General features: G+C 49.0%; 1 protein-coding gene across 3 annotated transcripts in view; it reads right to left on the bottom strand.

The window, feature by feature from the left end:
• The window catches only part of LOC119450890 (uncharacterized), a 177087-nt gene that overhangs the window by 26061 nt on the left and 131650 nt on the right, over positions 1-19376 (bottom strand). For 2 of the 3 annotated variants that reach the window (XM_037714364.2, XM_037714363.2), the window contains exons 6-7: positions 12543-12711; positions 1446-1721 (exon numbers count right to left, since the gene is read on the bottom strand). In XM_037714364.2, the coding sequence (XP_037570292.1) occupies positions 1446-1721; positions 12543-12711 (445 nt within the window). The remainder of the gene's footprint in view (positions 1-1445; positions 1722-12542; positions 12712-19376) is intronic. The other variant, XM_037714365.2, reaches the window with a different exon arrangement.

Genomic DNA, 19376 nt, shown 5'->3' on the forward strand with positions numbered 1-19376 from the left:
GCTTCGTGAGGCCTTGAAGGAAAATGATATAATCTGATGTTGGGATTCAGGCCTTCTTGCTCGTGGCAGCTCACGACGCAGCAGTAACGACGGTGACGCTTTTTCGAGGCTGAGCTAGGTCTCTGCGGATCGGCGTCGCCGATGTCTTCTGTTTCCAGCATTACGTCCCACGGCACACGGAGAGTCCGTTTTCGTTAAACTATGGGCTGCGGCCAGCTCGCAGCGTGGTCGGCGTGGTCTGTGAGAAGTGACGAGCCTTTTCGCACTATAAACAGGGCAGAAAAAGCTATCTTCTGCAGCCCTTGAGGGAGCACGGCTCAGCGCCAAATGTTGCCGGAGCCTCTGATACAAATATTCACTTGGTGCAGCAGCTAAACGTCGCCTCCCTTCTCTCCCCTCTCCCCCCCCCCCCCCCAAGGCCTTTCGCGCGTCGGAGGAAGCGCGTTTGCTCTACATATATGATGATTGTAAGGGAGGAAAGAGACGCCTACTTCTGCAGCCCTTCAGGGAGCACGGCAGAACGCGCGTTTGTTCGCCGTGCGTTCCCTCCCCGTGAAAGCGCGCGTCCCTTGCGCCCTTTCACTCGCACATACAGCGTTCGGCGCGCGGCGACGATTTCATCTCCATTGACGTCATACGGAACCTCACGGCGACGGCGACGACGTCGGCGACGCCGACGGCAGAAATCTGCTTTGGAGTGTCCATATAATTGCTATCGCAATAAAAGTGCGAATCGACAGAAAACTCGGTCTCGAAACGTGCTTCGCCACAGCTAGGGCTCAGTACTACCCAAGCTGGTACTACCCAGATGACTTTTTTCGCCGCCACCAGGCGCCGCTACTATGACTCAAACTCCAGCGCAAGACGCCCATCGCCGGCGGCGGCGCGCGCCCGGCCTGAAAGCTTGAACGTGGACTTTCTTGGGGCGCCACCGTCGACTTGCTTGCGCAAGCAAAAAAGTAAAGAAAAAAAAAAGCAAGCGCTTTAGGAGAGGAGACGGCAGAGGAAAGAGTAGATGGCGGTACTTTTACTATATAGGGATTTTACTCCAGTCTCTTGGCGCTTAGCCGTGTTCCCTCAAGGGCTACAGAAGATAGCGCCAACATTTCTCTCTCCACACGAACCACTTACTACTACTACTCCAGTCTCTCTTCACACGCTAGGCCGCCTGTATAGCGAATGTATCCGCAGCAGCTAGCTAGCGCAGTGCTTGAGTCGCTGACTCCCATGCAGAGGGCCCGGGTTCGGTCGAGGCGGGAACCTAATTTTTTTCTCCTTCCTGGGGATAGCTGCGACGAAGACCTGTGGCGGCGGCGGCGTACAACATCACCAACCAAAATGGACATTGGATTGATCCCATAAAGCTTACGCTGGAAAAATAGGCTGGTGATGATGATGATGATGAAGTTGGCAACTACTCATGTACACATCAATGTCACACCCACCTTAATTTCTGAAGAAGGAGCCGGAAAGCCAACGTCCGCACCTTTGGTCGCGTGAATGGATGGTGAGCACAGGATACCCACGGACTCGGTCATGGCGTATCCGTTCACCAGACACTCGAAGTCGACAAATGATTCTTTAATTTCCCTCAGAAGGGCCTCCGAAAACACCATGCCTCCGCTTCCGATGCGACGGATGCCCTTAAGCCGGTTTCCTGTGCTTTGCATCCCCGCCACGATCGCCCGCAAATGTGCCGGTGGTAAGGAAAGGGACGTCACCTGTGAAGTGAAGAAATGTAATTTATCGCCAAAGTGCGTGTAAAGCATATCATTGCACGACCATTTCTCATTTAAACGTGTCCTGATGATGCATTCTGTGTGCGATATGCATCGCTATAAGTACAGAGGTCAACACACTTTCCTAAAACGCCGGAACCACGTGCCCACGACTGCGCTGGCGACATCTAAAGATGACCTTGACGCAAAATCGGCTGGAGTTGAGCTTGCGTGGCTAAGTTACAGTGTGCATTGATCTCTCTCGACATGGTGGTCGCCTCAAGCTTTGGCCCTGTGCGCATGTTCTAGACAAGTGTGTTGACCTCTCTGAAATCTTGAAATGATGAGCAAGAAGCGCAGAAGATACCGTCAAACGCGTTTCTTGCCAAACGGGCACTATGCTCTTTTCTCAAACAATCTAACGAACTGCAAATTGCTCGCGGTAATTTCTTGTGGCCGCTCTCTCATGGAACTCACTGCATTAAAATGTTTAACGTCACAAGCGGTGCTCAATGTAGCACAAAGGGGTGAAGAAGCACAGTCCGCCTTGTTCAGCCTTATTGGAGCGATACGTGATGCTTACGCATACCAGAGTATTGATGTGTGAATATATTTGTTGACGCACAAATATCTAGGAAAGCCTTAGCAGAAGGACAATCGGGAACGTATTTAATTGGGCTAGATGGTACAGTTTCTAGCATTTTAACAGAGAGAGATTTGGTACAAGGATTTCTTGGTATGTTTTAAGCGCAATTAGAATAATTTAAGCACATTATTGCACCTTAAATATATCTGATTACAAAGTAAAATATTATGGCAGGGATGGCTCGGGGACTTCGTAAGCGGTAGGTAAAGTGCGAAACAAACGGTACTGGTTAAATAATAATACTGCGGCCAGTGACAACTGAAAAAGGCTGGAGATGCTCAACCGAAGAAAGTAAGATGCACCTGCATTCCTTAGAACTTGCAGCTGGGCTCGTTGATCATTCATCTTAGTAACAGCTTAAGAGCGCAAGAAAATACATCCCATACATGCACCGCCTCACACACACAAACACCGCAGAAATGCTCTCCTTTTAACAGTAGCGCTTCATTGAAAAGGTGGGCCTTTCCTTGGGTGTTTTCGTGTCAGTGCTTGATTATATGTGAACATGTTTTTCTGCACTCTTAAATGGGCCTTGAATCACTCTTCCGGCTTGGTAAAATAACATAGTCCGCTGGTAGCATACGCTGCTGTAAACATCTCAGCTAAATTTTGCTTTTGTAGGCGGTGCGTGGAGCTCGCAAGCGGAGCGCGAAGTCACGTTTCTCTCAAGCGCTCTCGTTTCAACAGAAGCCATGCTTTTCACTAGTTTATGTGTGCTTTATTCCGTAATAAAGCATATTCGAGTACGCGACTGCTATTGGTCGCTGTGGCCGGATGCACCGCGGCTGCCGCGGGGTGCGGCCAGAAGTGCACTGGATAAGCGTGCCGCGGCTCGCTGAGGACAACCCCGTTTGGCTTACGTTTAGCGCGTAGTAGGCACCAAAATCGGGAGTCGTGGCGTCTGCGTTAGAATCCAAAACGAAATTTGAACTGCGCGCCGCGGTGACATTTCAAAGGCGGAGCGTTGTGGCTACGCCCCACCTCACCGTAGCCTTCGCAGTGTACGACATTGAAGAAGGAACGAGAGCACAGCGGATTCCATGTTTGATTGTCAATAACACGGCTTCTGCTGAACGCATTGTAGTACTTTTTGCGGCTGTAGCGAAGGATACGAACGCCATAGTAGGTCATGCTCTCTAGCCCTTTCTAGTGGGTCGATCCCTCCTGCCCTCCTGCGCTTTCCTCGAAAAACAGCGCTCGTGCTGAGAGCTCGGACCCTGAAATAACGGTCGGTCCAAAATGCTGGTGCAAAATAAACGCCTTTACAAGTGGTGGAGAGTGCTTCGGCCTACAGCGTAAATCCTGGAGCTTCCATCCCGTACCCTGCGCTCAACCATGCCCGAAGACGCATCTCAGCAAGTGCCACCTACCCCACCCCAGCAAGCGGCCTCAGTCTGTCATGCGCTCTGATGTGTCTCGCCACAGGGACCCTGTCATCTTCAGCGGCGCGAATGAAACCGATGTGGAGGACTGGCTGACAACGTATGAGAGGGTTAGTGCTCACAACAAATGGGACGACTCCGCAAAGCTGAGCAATGTGATCTTCCATCTCGCGGGTGTCGCCAGTCTCTAGTGCAGCAACCATGAGACCGATTTTACGACGTAGTCCTCGTTCAAGACTTCTTTAATGGCGGTGTTTGGTCGCCCTGCAGTGCGCAAGCTGCGAGCGGAATAGCGTTTGCGAGAACGTGCACATCAGCTAGGTAAATCATTGACCAGCTACATTGAAGATGTTCTGGACTTGTGTAAAAGAGTCAACGCGACGATGTCGGAATCCGACAAAATAATAAATGCCATGAAATGGATCGACAACGATACGTTCAACATGCTACTTGAGAAAAAAATTGGCTGTGGCTTAACTCAGTTATGCCTGGGTATGCGTAGCGAGGGGTACGGTTATGCCAAAGTCTTTCGCAAACGTTACACGCAAATTCACATGGATTGTCTGTAAAGTACGTTTCGAACATGCGCGTCGCACTTGAACTTTCAGCCAGCCGAATGACATGGTCCGTCACACAGCGAGCCTTCACGTCCTCCAACTGCGTTGTATCGGTGGCTAGACGCAGCGCTCTCCGAGCTGCATCACCCTGCCGGCTCTGTTCGATACGCCGAGCACGTTCTTCTGTCCCCGCCGCTCGTTGCCTCCTCTTGGTTTCATTACGTCGCTGATCCGCGGCCCTGGCACGAGATGCCGAACTAGACGCCGAACCATCCTCATCTGAATGCACTCGCCTGGCCACTTCTTAATTACGACGCTTCTCGAGGCGTGCGGCTCGTTGTTCCTCCGTCTCCTCGGCTCACTGCCTCCGCTTGGATTCGTTCCGACGACGAAGCCTGGATTCTTTCAGTCTTTCCGACTCACTTTCTATATCTGCCCACGAATCCCACTGAGCCGCCCCTTCTATATATACTATGCAACGCCGGATCCTCCGGCGATGAAACAGCTCAGATCGCGGTTTCTCCGGCTCCTCCTCTGACGTCATGCCAGATGGCGCGGCGAGCGGCGCTACCAGCTAAGGCGGTTGCTAGGCGACGGCTCAGGTCGCGGTGCGGCCACCGGTCACAGCGAACTGTGAGAATACGGCCAATGTAGCTTTCGCTACAAAATTCTCAGTCCGTAACTGACATCGTCGCCCTATGCAAAAGCTACGAGGAGCTATGAAGGCAGCGCTCGGTGACACGTCGCCCTTCATCGCATGGCGAACACGTTGCTGGTTTGGCCACCATCTCCGACAAGTCAGCTCTGCTTACAGAAATGAAAGCGTTCTTTCGGGAGGAAGTTGCACGCCAGCTGTCCTTGCTAACCTTCGCTCAGCCGCCTCATGTGCAACAGCCCGACACGAATGTTATGCCCAAGCTCCGTCACGTGAGCGAGCAGGAAATCGCCGAGGTCTTGCTAGGCCAGCGTCAACATTTTCCTGCGGCCGCCCCACTCAGCTACGTCGATGTCGTCGCGACGCCCCAACAGGTCCCGAAGGCTGCACCACTCAGCTACGCTGAAGTCGCGAGGACTCAACCACTCTCTCCGCGTGTGCCTCTCGGTTATGCCAACGTCGCGCCTAAGCCCCGACCGCAGCCCGCCATGCCGTCATACCAGCAGCCGCCCTGTACTACGCGACCTCTTACATGGATGGGACCTACCCCAGCGAACCGGTGGCGTAATTCCGACAACCGGCCCATGTGCTTTGCGTGCGGCTGTACCGGTCACGTCGCTCTTTATTGTAATCACGTTCAGCCGCCTAGCGCCGCAGCATCAGTGAAAAGCCAGTTCAACCGTCCATATTCCGACCCCCATTCGGCTATGTCACCGACTCTGCGCCCGACACCAACTACCCGCCGTTCACCGTCTCCACGCCGTCGCTCAGTGGCGGCGATGCGAACCCGTCCCGTAACTCGGGACGAGGAAAACTAATCGTCGCAGTCCAATAGACTAGGGCTGCGGCGCCGTCGAAACGTGAAAGTCCTCAACGCAGTCCTTCAAACGTGATCGAAGTGTTTGTTGACGGTGTTCGCGCATCTGCACTCGTGGACACAGGAGCCGCCGTATGTGTTATGGACGCTAAGCTTTGCCGCCTACTTAGGAAAGTCACGACGCCCCCTTCTGGACTGTCCCTCCGCACAGCCAGCGCTCAGCATATCCACCCCTTAGTGGCTTGCACTGCTCGTGTTGTTATTGACGGCGTTCTGTACATCATAGAATTCGTCATCCTCGCCTCGTGTTCTCATGACGTTATCCTCGGCTGGGATTTCCTCTCGCTCCACAATGCCGTTATCTATTGCGCTCGGGCCAGGATGGAACTCTCGCCGCTGTTGGATTTGCCGTTCACCGAAAATACTTATCTGCTAAAGATGTCCAAGACGACACCCACGTTCCTCCCAACACGTCACCGGTCGTACCCATGTACTGCAGCGCCCACTCAGACGCTGTTCCTCTACTGTGTCCATCTGTCCGCTTCCTAACTCGGGCATGCCTCCCGCTACCTTTTGCGACAGTGGCCATTAAACAGCGTTACAGCACCATTTTGGTTTGCAACCCGTTTACATACTCTGTGATGCTACTCCGAGGGGAATGTCTCGGCCATGTACAAGCGATCGAAGACATCCAAGTCATAGACGTCCCTGATGACAATTGTTGTGCTAATTACAGTGCGCTCACTGCTATTTCTACCTGTGAGGGACAGTCCAGTGATGTGTTTAGTTCTTGTACTGTCGATGACCTTACGCCGGTCCACCGATCCCAACTTTTGTGCCTCTTAGAAGAATTTCGTTATTCTTTCGATGTAGGGCGATCTTTCCTAGGCCGGACATCATCTCTTACACACCGCATCGAGACTGGCTCGCAACAGCCATTGCGGTAACGCCCGTATCGTGTATCTCCTGCAGAGCGTCGTATAATCAATGAACAAGTCGACGACATGCTTCGCAGCGAGGTGATGCGACCTTCGAACAGCCCATAGGCATCCTCTGTCGTCCTCGTTACGAAGAAAGATGGCTCTGTGTCGACTACCGGCGCCTCAACAAGATCACACACAAGGACGCGTACCTTCTCTCGCGCATAGACGACGCAAGTGACAGTCTACAAGGCACATAATTGTTTTCATCTTTAGATCTGCGCTTAGGTTATTGGCAAGTGCCCATATCAGATGCCGATCGGCCAAAGACAGCTTTTGTAACGCCTGACGGCTTATACGAATTTAACGTAATGCCTTTTGGACTTTGTAATGCGCCCGCAACTTTTGAGCGCATGATGGACACAGTTCTGCGCTGCTTGAAGACAACACATGATTGTGTTGTCTTGACGATGTTGTTGTTTTTTCGCCGGACTTCACAATACGCCTTCAACGCCTACGGTTTGTTTGACGTGCTTAATAAACGCTGGCCTACAACTAAACCTAAAGAAGTGCCGATTTGCAGCTCGGCAGCTGACAATCCTCGGTTACGTCGTATCCAAGGATGCGATACTTCCAGATCCGGCCAAAATTCAGGCCGTTGCCGAATTCCCTAAGCCAACGTCTGTCAAAGAATTGCGCAGTTTCATTGGTCTGTGTTCTTACTTCAGACGCTTTATTCGCAATTTCGCCGCCATCAACTCACCCCTGACGAAACTGGTTACACAAAACGGGCCCCTCACTTCGTGGTCGTCCCAGTGCGACGAAGCCTTCACAAAGCTCCGTCATCTGCTTACGTCTCCGCCAATTTTGCGCCACTACGACCCGACAGCTCCTACTGAGGTGCACACAGATTCCAGCGGCGTTGGCCTCGGCGCTGTTCTTGCCCAACGCAAACAAGATTTAGAGATTAGATTATGGGATTTTACGTGCCGAAACCACGATCTGATTATGAGGCACGCCAGAGTGGGAGACTCCGGAAATTTGGACCACCTGGGGTTCTTTAACGTGCACATAAATCTAAGTACACGGGTGTTTTCGCTTTTCGCCCCCATCGAAATGCGGCCGCCGTGGCCGGGATTCGATCCCGCGACCTTGTGCTCAGCAGCCCAACACCATAGCCACTAAGCAACCACGGCGGGTAACGCAAACAAGGGTTTCATGAATATGTCTTCGCTTATGCAAGTCGTATGCTTACGAAAGCTAAGACAAAATACACTGTGACAGAAAAATAATGCTTGGCCATCATTCGGTCTCTGATCCAGTTTCGGGATGTGTTATATGGCCGTCCATTTGACGTAGTCACAGACCACCGTGCACTATGTGGTCTGTTGTCCTTGAAGGACCCCTCAGGCCGTCTTTCTCGCTGGGCACTTCGCCTGCAGGACTATGATATCCGCGTGCTGTGCCGCAACGGACGCCAGCATTCTGACACCGACGCCTTCTCGCGCTCTCCCTTGCCTGACAATGCCTACTCCTCACTATCCGAGATTATTGTTTCTTCGCTCGTCCTTAACACCACCACTTCTGAGTAGCGCAAGGACAATTGGATTGCCTTATACACTTGCTTTCTGGTTCGTCTGCACAACCAAGAACTCGCACGTTGCGTCGCCAAGCACGTCATTTTGCCATTCGCGACAACTTGCTGCACCGACGCAACTATAACCCCGATGGGCGCCAGTGGTTTTTAGTGGCACCCCACAGTCTGCGTTCCGAAGTGTGCGCAGCTTTCCACGCTGATCCACAGTGTGGCAACTCCGGAGTTTTAAAAACTTACCAGCGCCTTCAACAGCGGTATTACCGGCGCGGGATGTACAGCTACGTTCAAAAGTTTGTTCGCTGCTCTTGTCGCGATCAACAGCGCCGGAAATCTTCACCGCGCCTCTCGCCAGCTGGTCTGCAACCTTTACGTTGCCCTAGCCGGCCATTTGGACGCGTCGGCATTGATTTGTATGGGCCCCTTCCCCTGACGTCGGCTGGAAATCGCTGGGCTATTGTTCTAGTCGACCACCTGACGCTATACGCCGAAAGAGTCGCCCTACCGGCAGCTACAGCGCGCGATGTTGCGTCTTTCCTGCTTCGACGATTCATGCTGCGACATGGGCCACCCCAAGAACTGCTCAGTGATCGGGGACGTGTCTTCCTGTCCGATGTAGTTGAAGCCATTCTCAAGGAGTGCCACGTTGTTCATTTCACAACTGCAGCGTACCATCCCCAAACCAATGGCCTTACAGAACGCTTGAACCGTACGCTCTGGGACATGCTTGCTATGTACGTCGCCTCCGACCACTCTAATTGGGACGCCATTCTGCTCTTTGTAACTTACGCGTATAACACTGCTACTCAGAGCACCACTGGCCTGCTTACTGTACGGCCGGCACCCGTCGCACACCATCGACACAATTCTACCGTACCGACCGGATGCATCTGAATGTGCGCCCATTTCTGACACGGCAAGACATGCTGAAGAGTGCCGCGATCTCGCACGGGTCTTTACATCCAATTACCAAGAGCGCCGGAAGAGCACACGCGCTGACACCATCTCTGCGCCCACCTTCCTTTCTGGAGCGCTTGTGTGGCTCTCGGTTCCTTCCGCTACACCTGGTCTCTTATCCAAACTAATGCCCAAGTATGAAGACCCCTACCGTATCGTCGAACGCGCATCTCCCGTCAACTATGTGATGGAACCAGTTGAACTTTCTGCGGACATGCGCCGTTGTGGACGCGATATTGTAAACGTCGAGCGCCTCAAGATCTACTATGACCTACTCATAGTTACGAGCTGTTAAATCGCCCGATGACCCCTTTTTCGCTCCCGGGGGTGATTGTAGCAAAAGATACGAACGCCATAGTGGGTCATGCTCTCCAGTCCTTTCTATTGGGCCGATCCCTCCTGCCCTGCTGCGCTTCCCTTGAAAAACACCGCTCGTGCTGAGAGCTCGGACCCTGAAATAACGGTTGGCCCAAATGATTGGTGCCTAATAAATGCCTTTACACGGCAAAGTATTTCTTAAATGGCCTATTGTAACATGAAATGTTTTTCTCCACTTCGATAAAAAGTGTTTCAGACCCCTTTAAAGGTTAGCCTTCCTTGTCTGCGTCCAGCAGGGATTAACGCCTCATGCTTTACACACCTGCGCGAAGAGCGCACCACACGCAGAAATAGCCATGATCGCCATTTGTCGCGATGAAGAAGACCGCTCACAGCATGAAAGGCTTATTTGAAAAGTACGCTTGAAAAAGACGGTTTCACCAACCTCTTGCTGAAATTTGTTTCTCGCACACACCCCTCACCCCTTTTCTGTTGATGCTTAGGAAGACAAGCCGAATCACCCTTTAAAAGTATTGCAAGTCATTAGTGAAAGTAAGAGCTCCCTCATGTAGTTGTTCGATGACTGCATAGACGTGTATATAGGTGGAAATGATCAGGCTAGAGAGAGAGACATGGATAAAATCACTCGTTCGAGCAGGCTTTTTGGATCGCTACTTAATGCTGATTATTCGTACTTTCGCGATGGCACCAAATAAGAGGTTTAGGCAGAAGCGTAGCGGCTGTAAGAAAATGAAGGCGGTCGCGTGTGAAGCGCATCCCGCTCGAATTTCCTGGAGTTAGCGTTAAAGCAACACTGATGCATCTCATGCCTGTCTTATTTCATTCACAGATAAGTGAATTTATATCCTGCTATACTCTTGAGGCTTATTTTGGGTGAACGCGAACAGCGATACTACTGTTGAGCCTGCTGATGCAATAGCGATAAGTGGAGAAAGAGGATGTGCGGAAAGGTCAAGGGAGGGGAACAGTATTAAAGGTTAGTTATTCATGTGGATTTTCAGTCAGTTAGTTAGTTATTGTAGGATTTTATGGCGGGAAAGCCGCGAAAGATAATTTTGCAGCAGAATATTTATGACACGAACCTCACTATGTCAGTGGAATATTTATATTATCCGAAGTTTCGCGAGCGAGTGAATGAGAAATTTGTATATTAAGGCAGCAGAGATGTTTTAGGCAATTTTTTAGGTATATTCAAATTACAATCCGTCGCTATCACGTCTGTAGGTTGTGGTTAAATTGTACTTTACGATTTTTCTGACGGATTTACTTGGAGAAATTCAATTTTTGTTCACTAACGCATTGAGCCGCGCGAAGGGCTCGCCCAGTCGGGGTGGTTCGGGACGATGTGGCTCGGCATGATTACTTCCGCCAGACGCTTTACGCCGACGCCGAAACCGACGCCGATTTTCTGCGACACGGGGCACGTAACGCCATCGCGTTAAAATAACTTGGTGCCGATTCTACCGCGCACATCAAGTAACGAAACCTGAGTCGACGCGTACCGTGTTGACACAACCTCATAGAAAATAGAAAGGCACCCAGCTGTATGTTAGCGGCTAGTCGGTAGCGGTGTCCGACGACACGTCCTTTTCGCTGTCTACCAACCACAGAAAGTCTTATTCATTTCTATCTAATGCATTAGAAACGACACACGTACAGCAAATTGGAAAATGGCGACCGTAAACCAAGGCATAAAATAACCAGTTCCGTTAGATGGCAGTGTGCCTAGCTACCTTACACTTGCCTAGCTACCAGCTTTCCTTTTCAGTAAGAATGGGTATCGCATTTGATTTTGAGAAGAATTAGTAGGATTATAAGGTGCATGCTAATCTGAACACACTTTTTATTCAAAAAAGGTGTGCGTGTGAATCATGCAAATACGGTATTTTTTACATCCCCATCAGGCCCGGGAAGCAATTTATCGTGTTTTTTAAATATTTTTTTCCTCAGTTCAATAACATGTAGAAGAATACGTCAGGAATTGTGAGGAATGCCTAAGCATTGATTTGGAAGCCATTCAAATTTGTGTCGGCCGTTTTATTACGCCCCAATATTCGAACTACACCAACGTCCCATTATTGAAACAAGCCAACGGCCTAGCTTCGCTTGCATCGCACCGCATCATGTTACGCGTGTGATTTCTTCACATCTTTTATTATCACCGACGGTCAAGCCATGACCTGTTCAGACCACTGCTGAGACCATCCGCTCGTTCGCGCATGCATGGACGCAACCTAGCGATCTGCACTTTCTGCAGTGCAGCTGTAGACTGGAATTTGACAAACAGTTATGTTACTTGAATTCACGGCAATGCTTCCCGTGAAAAACTAGCTTGTCATTTCAAGTGAACATCTGCACTTCCACGTCAACTGTGGCTGTGCTTCTAGTATACATGTTCGCATTTTTATCTATGTATTTTGATTAAATAAACACAATTTCTCTTATACTATGAAGTACTGTATTCATGCAATATATCTCTTTGCTTATTGGGGCTGTTGTTATTAGCTTTCTTGAACCCTTGCAGTTTTTTTATGATCTATCGTTCTCAACTGCATGCATAATTGCTGCTACACTACGTGTGCACACCATCTCTCCACCCCTTATGTGATCGTTATGGGCTCTCAAGGTGGCGATGAAATAAATAAAATGAAAGTTGGCTGTGTTCCAGTGATGGGAAGAGAGCTTGCCCATTGTCCGCTACTAATCCTTCTCTAACACTCCCATGCATTAGTCGTCGAGCGAAGGCTGATGAGTCACTGGTAATTCAAGAGCCTTTCTCTTGGTTCGATTTTCCGGTTGGCTGACACTACTCACAGCTCTGGCAGCGATACACAGAGCCATAATGGTAATACATGCAGTAGCATATAATAAGGCTATTGAGCGAGGCTGTTATAGTAAAAGAAAAAGATAGTCTTATGGTTTAAAGTAACGCTGTACATTTTCCAGCCACCGAGTACCTTGTATTTTTCGACGAGTTCGCTGATGCATTGTAGACTGGCACCGGGAGTCGCTATCACAAAATGTGCGCCCAAAAGCACGCCGAAAGTGATGCAGTTAATCCCAGAGGCATGCGTGATAGGGGCAGCAATCAACACCACGTCGCTGGCATCCCAGGAAAAGCAAGGCCTGCAGCATATAGGCATACAACATGTTTGAGGAGTGGCATTTCTAGAAAATTATGTGTCATTAGTTCAAGTGCATCTCACAAGCCGATCATTCAAAAGACGTCCGTGACTAAAGATTTATTAGAGCTTTGTTTGATATTTGAACAGTAAGAAAAGGTTGTGAGATGAAATGAAACCAGGGTTGCTGTAAAAGAAGTCCTGAGTTTGGCAAAATTTGGGATCTCTGCGAGCTATGCCGGCAGCGTTCGAGGATTGAACCAATGGTAGCAAGACATAAAAATTGAACCCTCGGCACTTCTCAAGGATCATTAGCATATCTAGATTCACTCTTAGGTTATCATCGCTTGGGCTTGTTTTTAGACTTCACGGGAAGCCGAAAAACAAGGAGTCCACTGGTCAAACCGTTGGTGCCGTCTTTAATTTGTTTATTATTCCGCCCACTGCATTACCTGTCCAAGAAAGTTTAAGAAAAACTCCAATGTTTTATCGCAAACGAAAGGAAACAAAAGGTTGGCGTGTGAATATGCCACATCAGCACTGTTCGCATTGACGATGGATAGACAGAAAATACCCGAAAGAGGAGACACGCCCGTGGGGCGCCCTAGAAATCCGTGGCAAGCGGCTTGCGCCGAGTCTGTAGATGGATAGTGGGATAGTCAAGGTGTGGCGATATTGAGCTAACAGACATAAGGAGCGCTGGCGCATAACATTTCCCAGGGGTATGTGTTTGAAACAAGAAAGAGTGTGTGTAGGGTACGCTCATGTTCATATATCTGGACATTTTGGAATTACCTAGTCATTTTGTTGTCGGCTGCGTTCGCGCGTTCCGCGCTATCTTTATTTAGCGTGCAAGAAACTTTAGCGCGCAAGAAACTCGGGGGATCCTGCATAGCACTCCAGACCTAGCCTTTAACAGCGAAGTTGTTTAAGCCAGCCCTATTTGTAGTGCGTAGACGTAGTATCAATGACAACCCGGAGGAGAAGGAGGAGGAGTCTCCTCCTCGCCAGCTCCCTGCCTTCCCGACCCCTGCCTCCATAGAGTTAATAAACTGACTCTAGAGGCAAAGCTGGGCCGAAAAAAAAAGGGGGGGGGGCGCTAGGGTACCGCCATCTTGTCGGCGCCATCATGTAACTTGTCAATGTGGCCAGCGCAATTATTTTTCAGAGATGAATACAAGTATAGGTCGCCTTATGCTGTGTCATAAAAACCAATACCTGATGGCTTTATGATGGTGATGTGTGAATATTAAGCTTACAGGAAGCGCTTGCTAACGTAATTTATGCAATTCACAATGTACTCATTCATTCAATAACGCATGATAGAAGTTTCGGTCTCGGATATTTTTTTATTTGTGTTTTCGGATGCGTGGTGGTTTCGTTTGGTATAGTTTAGCTCTGACATGTGATCGCGCGACGACATCGGTTGACGCGATGGAACCTTCGTGCCTTTTGTGCAAGACTAAAGCTCCAAAGGGCTCTGGCATTTCCCTTCACGCGTAAGTAAACGTGCCTGACTTGTTCAGAACATCACGCGAGTAGACAGCTTTCGTGATTCATCGCAATCGTTCGGGAATCATCGCAGTACAGCATTTTTTTACGTATTTCTCGTCAAGTGACACTTGAGACAGCAAAGAGGGAAGCCTTAACAGCTATACGGTATTTTCGCTAGTGCGTGGTGGTTGACAACCACATACCGGCGGAAATTTTAACAGGGTTATCCTTGGGCCAACACCTCCCACACCCGCGCACGCGCACACGGCTGCACACATGCTACAAGCTATAGGTTGTCAGATTAAAACTGATTACTATCGCCAAGTCTAGCAAGCGTTTCAGGAGCTGGCAACATCAGTGTATCATAATGGCGACACTCTTATGGTGACCGATTTCAATGCATGGGCCCTATGGGCAGCTTGTCCTCTAGAGTCAGTATAATAACTCTATGCCTGCCCTTCTTCTCTCCGCGGCGCGCTGAGCCAGTAGAAAAAAAAACACCCCATATCCACGGGGTGAATGATGATGAGTGGGCGAAGCTCCGGAGGGAATCATCGGTAAACCGTGAATCTTCCGTGTAATTCGCCCAGTCTCGCCGCACTAAATCGAACGATTGACTTCCACCAATGACACGCGCCATATGTGACGTCATTCCTATTTTATAACAGCACCCTTCATTATAATTGCACCATCTCCCGCTTAAGGGGACGCTAGCACAAACGCGTTAGAAACGTGCAGTACTCTAAGGGGAAGAGGCCACAGCGTCTTACGCAGCCGTTTACACATGCCGGAACCTGCACCGCGTTTGCCGACGCCATCAGCGTTTATGAATACGGGGGTAAGGCGGAGAGGCCACAGCGTCTTACACCAGCTTCTTGCACGGGCCGTAACGCGCTAGCACAAACGCGTTAGAAACGCGCAGTCTTTCGTTAATGTTGGGTATTTATTGCCATCGTGGTGCGTCTGTCCATGTGCGCTTCGTGGCGTAGTGGTTAGCGCCACGCGCTCAGAAGCGAGCGGTCCCTGGTTCGATTCCGCTACGGCCACAACTCTCGGAATTTTTTTTTCTCATAAAAGTAGACGTGGCTACCTACTACGACGACTACTACTACAGAGGAGGGACAGACCCACACCCTAAGGAGCCTCGCCCCTAAAAAAAGGCGAAAGCTTGCACTAGGCCGCGCTAAGCTCAAGACACAGCGAAGGTGGCCGATTGATATCGAGCGGCTAGCCTCTAACGCGTTCGGCGTCGGCAAGAAGCGGCGTTCTTGGCACTGTGCCAACCTTGGTTAGCCTGCCTGCGTTTGTGGCATGCCAGGAACGCTGTCGCTCGTAGACGCCGACGCGAAATGTGGGGAGGGAGGTACCAAAACTAAATACAAACCGCGTAACTCTCGCGTCTCGTTGATCGTGGAACAGCACAAATGTGTGACTAAAGATGACTGATGGGTCATGGCTTAATTAACTTGACATGCTTGCGGTTAACGACAACAATATGACGTGTGGTGCAAACCGGCATTTTTTGGCCAGAAATCCTATGATGGTGTGGATGTGACGATAAGAATGTGTTGAATGCCAATCTCGATCTCAACGTGTCGAACTTACCCATAAATCATGAAGGACTGAGAGCACAGGTATAAAGGGTAATAATAGTAATGATAAATTCCGGGGTTTTACACCCAGAAATCACAATATGGCTGAGACGCCGTATTAGAAGGCTCCAGTAATTTCGACCGCCGGGGGTTCTTTAACGTGCACCTGTAATATCTATGTACACGGGTGTTTTATGCATTTTGCTTCCATCGAAATGTAAACCACCGTGGCCGGGAATCGAACCCGCGTCCTCGAGCTCAGCAGTACAACCTACCAAGGCCACTATACGCCTTGTATAGGTAAAGGTTACGCGAGAAATATGCGCGGCAAAAAAAAACAGGACAAACCAAAATAAACGAAACGCTAACAGTGCATCATTGTGTGCGTACGCCTCATTTCATAGTTACGAGCCAACGTCAGAAAACGAACGTGATGCTTTACGGATGTGCAACTCGTCTTTCGCCTTCCTGTGTTGCAAGAGCGCAAACACTAAGCGAATTTTAACATCAAAGTAACTTTAGGAATATTTATTGCGTATGCTCGCTGATTTGCACACAACAAATATCATCATCATCATCATAATCAGCCTATATTTATGTCCACTGCAGGACGAAGGCCTCTCCCTACGATCTCCAATTACCCCCGTCTTGCGCTAGCGTATTCCAACTTGCGCCTGCGAATTTCCTAACTTCATCATCCCATCTGACTTTCTGCCGTCCTCGACTGCGCTTCCCTTCTCTTGTTATCCATTCTGTAACCCTAATGGCCCACCGGTTATCCGTCCTACGCATTACATGGCCTGCCCAGCTCCATTTCTTCCGCTTAATGTCAACTAGAATATCGTCTACCCCTGTTTGTTCTCTGATCCACACCACTCTCTTCCTGTGTCTTAACGTTACTCCTAAGATTTTTCGTTCCATCGCTCTTTGTGCGGTCCTTAACTTGTTCTCGAGCTTCTTTGTTAACCTCCAAGTTTCTGTCCCATATGTTGGCACCGGTAGAATGCAATGATTGTACACTTTTCTTTTCAACGACAGTGGTAAGCTCCCAATCAGGATTTGGCAATGCCTGCCGTATGCACTCCAACCCAATTTTATTCTTCTTTAAATTTCTTTCTCATGATCAGGGTCCCCTGTGAGTAATTAACCTAGATAAACATACTCCTTTACAGACTCTAGAGGCTTACTGGCGATCCTGAATTCTTGTTCCCTTGCCAGGCTATTGAACATTATCTTTGTTATCTGCATATTCATCTTCAACCCAATTCTTACACTTTCTCGATTAAGGTCCTCAATCATTTGTTGTAATTCGTCTCCATTGTTGCTCAATAGGACAATGTCATCTGCAAACCGAAGGTTGCTGAGGTATTCGCCGTTGATCCTGACTCCTAATCCTTCCCAGTCTAAGAGCTTGAATACTTCTTCTAAGGATGCAGTGAATAGCATTGGAGAGATTGTGTCTCCTTGCCTGACTCCTTTCTTGATAGGTATCTTTCTACTTTTCTTGTGGAGAACCAAGGTAGCTGTGGAATCCTTGCAGATATTTGCTAAGATATTCACGTATGCCTCCTCTACTCCTTGATTACGCAATGCCTCTATGACTGCTGGTATCTCTACTGAATCGAATGCCTTTTCATAATCTATGAAAGCCATATAGAGAGGTTGATTGTACTCCGCAGATTGCACGATTACCTGATTGATGACATGGATATGGTCCATCGTAGAATATCCATTCCTGAAGCCAGCCTGTTCTCTTGGTTGGCTGAAGTCAAGTGTTGTCCTGATTCTATTGGAAATTATCTTGGTGAATATTTTATGCAATACTGAAAGCAAGCTAATGGGTCTGTAATTCTTCAATTCTTTAACGTCTCCCGTCTTATGGATAAGTGTAATGTTGGCGTTCTTTCAGCTCTCTGGTACACCTGAAGTTGTCAGGCATTGCGTATAAAGGGCCGCAAGCTTTTCAAGCATGATATCTCCTCCATCCTTGATTAAATCTGCTGCTATTCCATCTTCTGCAGGCGCTTTTCCCCTGGTCATGTCTTTCCAGGCCCTTCTAACTTCATCGCTAGTTATAGAAGGAGCTTCTGTATCCAGTTCATTACTATTTCGAATGAAAGTAGCTTGGCTGTTTTGGCTACTGTACAGGTCAGTATAGAATTCTTCCGCTGCTTTTACTATGTCATCGAAATTGCTGATGATAATACCATGCGTATCTTTCAGTGCATACATCTTGCCTTGTCCTATGCCTAGTTTTATTCTTACTGATTTCATGCTGTGTCCATATTTTACGGCTTCCACAATTTTTCCCACGTTATAATTTCGAATATCCCTTACTTTCTTCTTGTTGATCAGTTTTGACAGTTCAGCGAATTCTATCTGATCTCTTGAGCTGGACACTTTCATGTTTTGTCGTTTCTTTATTAGGTCCTTTGTTTCTTGGGAGAGCTTCCCTACAGGTTGCTTTGGTGCCTTACCTCCCACTTCAATTGCTGCTTCTGAGATCAGCCTAGTTACGGTTTCCTTCATTACCTCTATGTTATCTTCATCTTCCAGTTCTAAAGCTGCATATTTGTTTGCGAGCACCAGCCTGAATTGGTCTCTTTTCACCCTTACTGCAACAACAAATAACTTACTAATAAATAACTACGTACTTGTAGTTACGTAATTAAAGAGGCGACTAATCACCAGAACATAAACTTTTCATGTTTTAGTTGTGACCAGTGGCAACGTCATCAAGAATATTGTTGATACGCATGCGCGAGCCTGGTCTGCCTGTGTATAAATACACCTGCTTCTCACAATAAAGGGTTCTTTCGTTTCCTGCTGCTCAACAGTTTACATGGTATCAGAAGTGGGAGCGGCGGTTCGTTTTGCTACCGCCGCCAGTTGGCAATGAATGTATCTACGGATCGACCACAAACGCCCATTGCAAGAATGGCGTCGACTCTGCTACAGCCACCAGGCCACTGGACACGACTGGAGACACGTTTCATAACTGGACTTTATGGAAAAGTGAGTTTGACCTTTTTGCTACGGTGACGGGACTGACCCAGCAGCCTAAGGAAGTTCAAGCCGCAACTTTTCTGATGACGATAGGTGAAGACACGAGACGAACGTACTATACTTTTAAGTTCGACAGCGAAGACGAGAAGGAAAGACCTCAAAAGCCTTTTAGCAAAGTTCGAGGCCCATTACAAGCCATCTGAGAACCTAACTTTTAACGAATTCCGATTTGGCTCCACGGACCAACAAGAGGTAGAGTCCTTTAATGACTGGCTCACACAGAACTGCGAATTCTCGCGAGCAGATGCGAATTCAGTGAACTCGAGGAACGGCTGATACGAAGCAGAATAATTGTCGGCATCAGAGATAAAGACTTCCAGCAGAAGCTTCTCTCGGAAAACCCCTCATTTTCAAAAGCAGTAAAAATGTGCCGCGCACGAGAACAAGCACAGGTACAACTTCGAGAAATCAGAGCCAGAACGGCCGACGTGACAGTCGCCGCAATCGAAGCGAGCGCAACGCCTTGCTCCAAGTGTGGTTCTCCAATGCACACAAATGGGAAATGTGCGGCTCAGGG

Source organism: Dermacentor silvarum, chromosome 4 (genome assembly GCF_013339745.2).
Source record: "Dermacentor silvarum isolate Dsil-2018 chromosome 4, BIME_Dsil_1.4, whole genome shotgun sequence".
In the NCBI taxonomy this organism is placed as follows: domain Eukaryota; kingdom Metazoa; phylum Arthropoda; class Arachnida; order Ixodida; family Ixodidae; genus Dermacentor; species Dermacentor silvarum.